Source organism: Cyclopterus lumpus, chromosome 16 (assembly GCF_009769545.1).
Source record: "Cyclopterus lumpus isolate fCycLum1 chromosome 16, fCycLum1.pri, whole genome shotgun sequence".
NCBI lineage: Eukaryota > Metazoa > Chordata > Actinopteri > Perciformes > Cyclopteridae > Cyclopterus > Cyclopterus lumpus.
The window spans coordinates 11,824,033-11,833,828 of NC_046981.1; the positions used below are offsets into that span (position 1 = coordinate 11,824,033).

Consider the following 9,796-nt stretch of genomic DNA (forward strand, 5'->3'; position numbering starts at 1 on the left):
AGAATTAGAGAGGGGAGAGAGCATCAGACTGCTCAGTCTTCCTTTCTGTGGTATTCTGAGGATTTCAGGGAGATTTGTCTTCATGTTTTTTCTTCATGACAGCTATGTAAACTGCCTCAGAAATCAGGTCAAGGGGAACATGTGTGTGACTGTGTGTTCGAGTGGAAAAAAAAGGAACACACACACAGAGAGGAAACAGGGTGACGGTGTTTTTAAATAGCGGCTCAGAGGGAAAACATTGTTGGAGAAGGTGGTGTGTGTAGAGTGGTGGTGGTGGGGTCTGATGAGCTGTGGAGAGATAAAAATGATTCATCCCTCTCTGCACACTATATATATACACACACACACACACACACACACACACACACACACACACAGCCTTGATGCACTCTCATTTATATGTCCTCTCCCAGTGGAGAAATCTAATTGGTTTGTCCATGAATACCCCACTCAACATCTCTCCACTAATCATACTCATGCGCTTATGTGTGTGAATGTGTGTGTGTGTGTGTTCACAGTTTCCTCCATGGTCACGTGGGATAATATGTGTATGTGTGTGAGTGAGTGTGGGTTTTTAATGCAGGTTTCTTTCTGTTGTATTTCAGGACCTGAAGACTCAACACATGTTTAAGGTCCAGACGTACTCCAGTCCCACCTTCTGCGACCACTGTGGCTCGCTGCTGTACGGACTCATACACCAGGGCATGAAATGTGGCTGTGAGTTTTACGACACACAGTGTTATACATCAGTTCACATGTGCACTTTATTGGGACTCACCTCCCTGCAGGGGAAATCAAGCTGGCTACGACAAAATTAGCCTTAAAATTGGTTGACTTTGTTAAGTTTTTGTTTGGGGTATTTTGGGAAATACACTTATTCACTTTGCAGATAATTAAATTAGGAGTTTGGCAACCAGCGCAGACTCCAGGAAGTGACTATGCCTGGCTAAGAAATATACCCCTGTAAAGCCACAGCTAGTGAGTTTTGTACTGACTAAAGAAATGAGATATAACGTTAATTAGTGAGCTTTAGAGTTACTGATGGACAATTGTGTTACCTTCAAACAGTCAGGTTAGCTCTCATCACCAGTCTTTATCCTAAACTAAGTTAATCTGATCTAGCTCTTGGCAAAACAAAGAATAAGTGTCAATGCAGTTAAAGCAATATCCCAAGGTAACATAAACAAGACATGTGACCTGTGCATTTTGCCTTCATTTGGCAGTCAATGTGCCCGTTTTTTTACTTGCTAATTACCGAATTACCTTTTTTGTCACCGATACATATGCCTGTTCAAACTTCTGTATATGTATCTTTTTAACTGAGGTTGTGACATGAATGTCCATCGACGGTGTGAGACCAGTGTTCCCAGTCTCTGTGGCCAAGACCACACAGAGAAGAGAGGAAGGGTCCACCTGACCATCAGAGGAGAGAATGAGGATGTCTTTGTCACAGGTGAGAGGACCAGCTGGATCATGGGTTCTCAAACAAATAGACGGATTACGGAGGAAATGAGAGATTGCTCTCTCTGCGCTTTCTATTATTCTTGTTTCTCTTCAGTGCGGGAGGCCCGTAACCTGATGCCCATGGATCCAAACGGTCTGTCAGACCCGTACGTCAAACTGAAATTGATTCCAGACCCAAAGAGCCACAGCAAACAGAAGACCAAGACCATCCGCTCAACACTCAGTCCTGTCTGGAATGAGAGCTTCACCTTGTGAGTCCTCGTGAACTTTAATCCAAAGTGGAAAATGTACTCGGTTCTGGGGCAAAATGTGCTTTAGGTCGAATAAAAGGAACACATAAATAAGGACCCTGAAAGACAAAGATTAGAGGGTTAATATTCCTATATTTACCATCTTTAATTTGGCATTTTTCTGATATTCAGTAGAATAAGGATATTAAGAAATTTCCTTTTGAAATCTGGAAACATTTTAAAAGAAGAAAAACATGAATTAATTTGTGTCTTTGTGCGTTTTTGTGTTGCTTACACAGTGAGCTAACTCCTCGAGTTTGTGTGTGCGTCTCTCCAGCTCCGTGCGTGGCCACCAGTGGGACAGGCGCCTGTCTGTGGAGGTATGGGACTGGGATCGCACGTCTAGGAACGATTTCATGGGAGCGCTGTCATTCGGAGTGAGTGAGATCTTCAGGCGTCCCATCAGCGGCTGGTTCAAACTGCTGGCCCAAGATGAGGGAGAGTACTACAACATTCCCGTGCCAGACCCAGACCTGGAGGTAGGAAACATAGTTGGTTTAGGCCGGAGAAACCGTCAGTCGGTACTCATGTTGACCAAAAAACAACAAAGGGGATATTTTATTCACTCGAGTGGGTTTTGTTTGAATGCTAATGACCATTGGCCTTTATCAAGTTAGAATCACCTACATCTAATAAACAACAGCTGCTACTGCACACACTGGGTCATGATCTTGAACTGTCCCTCCCTATTATATTTGGAAGAAAAAAAACTGTCTGGTGTTGTAGCTAACTAATTAGATAATGGATTAGATACGGTCCTCTCCCTCCCTGTTACACTCTGTCTCCACCAGGGTGCAGAATTGTTCTGCCTGACTGTGATCTAAAACTAGGGGTAGGTAGGAGTTTAGTTTGTTTGTCAGGTTGTGTCTGTGCTGGACTGCATCCAACCGTTCATCTCTCAATCCTCCCTATACGATTCTCCAGGAGCCTCAGCCAGACGGCACAACACCGTCTCTGCCTCAAGCGCTACCTGCCGCGCTGTCTGAACCATTCCCAGCGGCTCTCACCCCGACCCCTCTACCATCCGGCCCACCGGTCCACACCCCCGGCCCTGCCAAAGTCAAAGTTGGCATCCTCGACTTCAACTTCCTCATGGTGCTGGGCAAAGGCAGCTTTGGCAAGGTAAACACAGGAAATGTCATCTTCTCCGCATACCAATCCAACAGCTGTCAGTAAAATCAAAGAGGCCGTTCATGCTGAAAACAACAAAGATGGTTAGTGGCTTTAAATAATGTCTTCTATTGATAGACTTGACCTTCAAGTGGCATTTCATGCAGCCGCTCCTGAGCAGAATTTATTTGAAGAAAAAACCTCTCACTAGCATGCTCATTGTCTCTCCTACTACTGCCAAATGATTAATTTAACCCATGGCTTCTTTTCTGTTGTCAGCAGTCGTGAGCTCTGGCTGGCTGGCTTCCTACATGCCACACAGTCGTCCTTAAGGTGTTCATTTCAAGGGAGCCTGTGCTCTCCGCTTTATCTTTAATTCCACAGCAGATGAGGCATAATGAGGAGAGTAGAGTTTTGAGTCCTTCCTCCTCCTCTGAAATCCCCCCTGTGCTGTTTCATAACTGTCAGAGGAGAGTCTACAGAGGACAGGAGAAATAGACTCAACTTACGTAAGATGTGAGAAAAAGAAATGACCCACGAAAGGAGAGACAGACCCCAGGGCTACTGAGTGAGGGAAAGTGAGACAGAGAACGACCGAGATAGAGAGGAAGAGGGGAGGATTACTGCGCTTTACAAAGTAACAAAATGACCAAAAGGAAGTCGGTTAACAAGAGCGGAAAAGAGTGAGAAGTACATGATTGCGTTAGTAAGATGTGTAATGTTCTGGAGGGAGATGAGTCCCATTTTCATTGGAGTTAGTTTGAGAACACGGGGCAGAGCAGGAGACAGGACCACAGAGGACGGCAGGATTTCTCTCAGACTCGAAGTTCATCAATGGCACTGCACGCACACACACACACACACACACACACACACACACACACACACACACACACACACACAAATACACACACACAGAGTATATTCACCAACACCTTTGTGTAGTCACATTGATTTCTGAAAATGACACCATGTAATTTGTTCTACTTTCACCACTATTTGAACGTAGAGTCAGATCCTCTATCCCCACTGGTCAGTGGCCGTTGCAGCACAGCGCTGCAGGCTGGCCAGACCATTTTTAAACAGGTGTTGTTTTCAGCACTTTTCCAGTGGTCCTGACCATATCTTTCCCACGAGCCACAGTAAAAACCCGGGTCATGTGACTCTCCAGAAAAGTATAGCATCATTAGCTTTCAGAGCCAATTTTACAGGAGTGAGAAAATAGCCGCTGAGTGTGTTTTTAATGTCTGATAAAAACACAGAGAGACGCTTCATTTAATGGCACTAACATGACTTGAAATCTTCAGGCATAGAGCAGTTTTAATTAAACATTCCTTGTCGACATAATGTGACAACTTTCTTTTCTTTCACTATGTCCCTTTCTTATCAGTATATCCATGCTTTAATACTGGCTACTCCGTACTCCAAGTCCTGGCTCAGCACAACAATTTATTTAATGCATACAATATTGCAAATGTGCCTGAAAAACACATAATTTGTATTAAAACAGCTGAACTAGTTTTCTCCTAACTAGAGCACCATGTCACTCATAACACAATGACCTAAAACACTGCCAGTAGGCCTGCTGGCAGCATTACAGTACATGCATAACTCTATCTGGAGAGGTGAAGCTTGAATGAGAGATGCGTTCAAGACTTTGATGCGCAGATGACGAGAAGTGAATTTTGAATTAAAAAGGCTCTTTTTAGCTGTTGTCTATACTACGTGAGCATTGTGTTAGCTGCTTTAGAAGTATTGGGATACCTTTGCTGTTACAGTAACGTTCTCTCCTCTCCCTGTCTCCGTTCAGGTGCTGCTGGCGGAGGAGCGAGGCAGCGAGCGTCTGTTCGCCGTGAAAGTGTTGAAGAAAGATGTTCTCTTCCAGGACGAGGACACCGAGAGCGCTCTGGTGGAGAGGAGGGTTCTGGCGCTTTCCTCTCGCCCTCACTTCCTCACATCTCTCTACTGCGCCTTCCAGACTGAGGTGTGTGTGTGTATGAAGGCTCTACAGGGTCCTAAATGAACCCCAATAAATCGTCCATGAACCTGCCTGACATTTTGACTGTGTCGTTGTCCCCGGACTTGTTTAAAAAAAAAAAAAAGGCTGCCTGAAAATGTTAATTAATTAATTAAATAATGAGTTTGCTTTCTTTAATAAGGTCCTTGGTCCTGGAGGAGGTTTTAACAGATTGCTTTTTTAAATTTGGACAAGAGGTGGTTATGTATGGAGAGTGTGCATATTCATGTGTGTGTTTTGTTTTTGCAGGACCGTCTGTATTATGTGATGGAATACGTCAACGGAGGAGACCTGATGTTTCACATTCAGATAGTCGGCAAGTTCAAAGAGCCTCATGCAGCGTATGTAGTCAAGAAGCTCCTTTCTTTCTTTAAATCATGGTCCTCATCATTTATCTTCTGTTCCTTTACATACACACTCTTCTCTTAGCTTTGTTCATCATACCTGGTGACTCGTAAAAAGTAATCAACTGATGTGCCAGCCCTCTTCTCTTTCCCCCAACTTTCTCCTCCCACTAATCTCATCTTTTTCATCTACATGTTCCCTCCTCCTGGCTGTTCATCTAATCAATAATCTTTGATCAATCATCTAAAACTAATTATTACCCTGTTGCTCATTTCCAGCTCTCTTTCTTTGTCTTCCTGCCTTTCATCTACTTGGTTTCTTTCCCTTTCATCATCCTCTTGAGCACCCCCCCCCCTCTCTCTCTCTCTCTCCTCGCTGAAAACCCGTGGCCATTTTTCTGAAAGATAAAGCAACCAGGAGTGAGCCCCCTCCTTCTCCTCTCTCCCTCCAGGTTTTATGCAGCGGAGATAGCGGTCGGCCTCTTCTTCCTCCACAGCAAGGGCATCATCTACAGGTAGAGAAGTGGGCTGCTCATCTAACATGGGTTTGGCACTGTCACACAGACACCGATGTATCATTTATAGCTAATGAAAAAAGATGTTATCTATCAAAATGATTCATACCTGTGTGATCTGTCTCCTCTTTCTCAGGGATCTAAAGCTGGATAATGTGCTGCTTGACAGCGAGGGCCACATAAAGATAGCTGACTTTGGGATGTGCAGGGAGGGCATGTTGGAGGAGGACTCCACGCGCACCTTCTGTGGCACCCCCGACTACATCGCCCCTGAGGTACATGACCCCTGCTCTCACATCGTGGTTCTAAACTAACTCCTGAACTCTCCACATTTGTTCCTTGAATCCATCATTTCCCCTGGCGTCACCCCTGTCTTCCCCTCTTTGTTTGCTTGACCTCTTTTGCATTGCCGCAAGACGGCGAGTTGCTTCGCTGCAGCTCCGCTCATCTCCCACGTCCTTTCTGACCTTGTCAGCAGTTTTGAATAATTAACTTCACATGATTCAATTAGCAATGGTGTGTGCTTGTGCTATGAGAACATTGCATAGAAATAAGGATTGTCCTTCAGAGACCTTGTGGTACCAGTTTTCCTTTCTTTTATTGCAATTTACTTCAGGTGATTAACTCCCTTGAGAGTAACACAAACCCCTGAGAACTAATCTAAAAAGATGCACATTTCGGCCTGAAAACAGCAAAGGTGGTTTTGGTTGACACCTTTTTTAAATGATAAATATCATAATTGTATGCTGTATAATGTGTACCTTACATGTCGTGTGTGTGTGTGTGTGTGTGTGTGTGTGTGTGTGTGTGTGTGTGTGTGTGTGTGTGTTAACTAACCATAAATAAATACGATCCAGAGAGCCAGTGAGGTAGATATCCAGCTTGGTTTATGAATTTGTAGACGGACCCAGAGAGACAGAGGAGATGTGACTGTTGTGGACGTTTTTGATATTGTAAACCTTGCTTATGGCACCCCTGGGTATTGACTCGGTTATGTAAACACCCATCGATTCTCCTGCATCTGCCATTTTGGAAGAGATACAATATATTTTCCCAGGGGCTGTAAATAGTTCCCCTGTGCGCCGCCCCCCCTCCCCCTCCCCACACACACTCATACACACACAAATCCAAAGTCATGTGTTGATTATTTCTGAGCTCATTCATAGATTTACCCTCCCTAATGCAATACTTCCCCCTCTCTCTGTTTTTCTTTCCCGGCTGTGTCTGATAGCTGCACATCATCGGAGCAGCCGACTACGACTGCGCTTCCTCTCACTCTCCCCGTCTTCTTTCTACTTCCTTATCTCTACACTGCCATCCTTCCCTTTTATCTCCTCTCCTTTTCTCTCCATCCTTTTCAGATTGTGGCATACCAGCCCTATGATAAAGCAGTAGACTGGTGGTCCTATGGAGTACTGCTGTATGAAATGCTGGCAGGACAGGTAACACTCAGCTTAATCCTAACAATTGTGCACAGACGCTTAAGCCTCCAGTGCTTGTCCTTTGTAACCGCTTCAAAAGACTTTCAAGAGAACTTTGATTTCAATATGTTTGCTTTCAATTTGCCCAGCGGTTACTCTCTTTTTCCTTTTCTCTCTGTCTTTTCCTTCCAGCCACCATTTGACGGTATTGACGAGGAGGAGCTGTTTCAGTCCATCATGGAGCAGAGTGTGGTATACCCAAAAAGTCTCACTCGGGAAGCCGTCTCTATCTGCAAGGGAGTAAGACGACATTCTTCCAACTCGTATTACTTTTAGCACAAAGACAGTTGAGACAATTGCAAATGTGATAAAAAAAAAAGAAGAAGTAATTACTTCATCTTATAGTTCCAAAATATATTTATGTAAGTACAGAAAAGGTTAAACATGCACGTTTTTGACTACTTAAAGTAATAATGCAACATTTTAGGAAATGTGCAAATTTGCTATCTTGCTCATGTATGAGCTAGCAGCCATTAGCTTAGCTTAGCTTAGCTTTAAGACTGGAAGACTCTGTCTGAAGGTAACAAAGCAAACTCACTAACAACACATATCCTGTTTGTTTAGTATGCACAGTGTGGTTTCACAGATGGGTTTTGTGACACTTCTTTGCCAGATGCAGTGACTTCCTGAAGACTTGTTTCCATGAAATAATAGAAAGTAGCTTTACACTTGGCGTAGGCTACAGGCTAGAGTGGTATTTATCTTGTCATTTCACTCCCAGCATGAAAGCGAAGAACACACTTTCAATATAGATGGATATGTTTATCATACAAATTAAATGACTTGTTAGAACATTTAAAATACATTTCAATAATATTTAAAGTGCACTGTGCACATTGTTGACTAAGAGAAGCATATGGGAAGCATATCCCATGGTTACCACAGTATTCTTCTTTTCTTATTCTACTTTCTCCCTTCTCTTTCCCAAGCTCCTGACGAAGCACCCGGCCAAGCGTCTAGGTGGAGGAGACGAGGCAGAGAGAGAAATTCGGGAGCATCCGTTCTTCCGCTGGATTGACTGGGACCGTCTGGAGAGACTGGAGATCCAGGCGCCCTTCAAACCCAGAACTGTCAGTTAAACAGATGGACTACAGACTCTTCTTTGTGTCTTTTCATTCTTTCCTTGTTTCTTTCTTTCATGTCATTCTCCTGCCCCTCTTCCTTCCTCATTCTCTCCATCTCTCCGAGGACAGTTTTTTGAAGGAATTATAGCTGTCACTTTCTTCCCTCTGTCTCCTCTCTCTCTCACTCCCACACTTTCCCCCATTCCCCTGCATGCTTACTCATTCAGCAATCCTCATTGTGTGGGCCATTTCTTCCCCTCTTCTCTCAGTTCAAATGGCCATGCCCCTCCCTCCCTCTCCCTCCCCAATTCCCTTCTCTTCTCTCTCTCATCACCTTTGCTAGTTCCTAGAGATGGGCTTTGAGCGCTCATGAACAGACAGTCCAGTCATAACAGGCAGGACCCCCTGACCTTGGGGTCTTGCCTACTCCTTCGATATGTAAATTGTCTGTCATCATTAGCCCACCACGCGCCAATTTTTGGCCCCGCTGGCCAAGAGTGAGGTGTGCCTTGAGTGAGCTGAGTATGCTCAGAGGTTAGAGGCCAGGCTATTAGCCAAATGATATTCATATCATCCAGCAGAGCCGCTGTCAAGGAGCAGGAAAGGAGACGTGAGCAGCTTTCTTCCTACTGTAGGTGTGCAGAGCTCCTTAGAGAGAAAAAGAGGGTGTGGGTGAGAAAAAGAGATACGTAGGTAGAGTCTTTTCATCATTTGGGTTCTCTTTTTTTCAGGAGGAAGATAATTATGTGTATACAATCAGTATTAATCACAAATGTGTGAACACGCAGGCTAATCTGCTCCTCTTCTTCATCAGGGTGGGAGAAAAGGAGAAAACTTCGACAATTTCTTCACAGCAGCTCCGTCAGCGCTCACTCCCTCTGACCCGGATATACTAGCAGCCATCAACCAGGAAGACTTCCAGGGCTTCACCTTCCAAAACCCAGACTTTGCCCCTTCTCCTCTCACGGCTGTTTGAAAATGGCTCCCAAACCTGCTCCCAAAAGCCCTCCAAGTGTACCCAAACTATGTTCATCCCCATAATAGTTGTTTTATAACAAAGAATTTGAACATGAGAACTATTAAAGACACATCTCATAGCCAAATTCTTACGTTTACAAGAAAATGCCAAGACACCTTTATATTCATGCACTCTCTTTAATGTATGTATTATATATTGATAGTCACAGAATATGTTGCAGCAATGCAAACAAAGCCAGTAGAGTTTTTTGTAAGACGTAACTTGATAAAAGAGTACTGTAGTGTGAACCTGAGAAATGCATGCAGTGTTTTAAGAATGAATTGCTTTGACACACTAGATTTATATAGCTATAGATTTTCCAAGAATATATACATGTGTAACTTTAAAAACAATTTATCTAAAACTTTTCCCATTACTTGGATTAAAATTGTCTAGTCTTGTGAGAATCTTACTAAACAATACAAGTCATGTTTTTCCTCAAACGGGCCACATAGCAGGTCGACCAATTTGTCGTTCACACACATGAATACAA

General features: G+C 43.8%; 1 protein-coding gene across 1 annotated transcript in view; it reads left to right on the forward strand.

Annotated features, from left to right (window-relative positions):
• The window catches only part of prkcg (protein kinase C, gamma), a 13,095-nt gene extending 3,834 nt beyond the window's left edge, over positions 1 to 9,261 (forward strand). Inside the window, exons 4-16 of the mRNA XM_034553490.1 lie at positions 606 to 717; positions 1,325 to 1,453; positions 1,559 to 1,715; positions 2,032 to 2,233; positions 2,679 to 2,876; positions 4,675 to 4,848; positions 5,131 to 5,222; positions 5,678 to 5,740; positions 5,877 to 6,015; positions 7,102 to 7,182; positions 7,354 to 7,461; positions 8,151 to 8,291; positions 9,100 to 9,261. Of these exons, the coding sequence (XP_034409381.1) occupies positions 606 to 717; positions 1,325 to 1,453; positions 1,559 to 1,715; positions 2,032 to 2,233; positions 2,679 to 2,876; positions 4,675 to 4,848; positions 5,131 to 5,222; positions 5,678 to 5,740; positions 5,877 to 6,015; positions 7,102 to 7,182; positions 7,354 to 7,461; positions 8,151 to 8,291; positions 9,100 to 9,261 (1,758 nt within the window). The remainder of the gene's footprint in view (positions 1 to 605; positions 718 to 1,324; positions 1,454 to 1,558; positions 1,716 to 2,031; positions 2,234 to 2,678; positions 2,877 to 4,674; positions 4,849 to 5,130; positions 5,223 to 5,677; positions 5,741 to 5,876; positions 6,016 to 7,101; positions 7,183 to 7,353; positions 7,462 to 8,150; positions 8,292 to 9,099) is intronic.
• The last annotated feature ends 535 nt before the right edge of the window (positions 9,262 to 9,796 follow it).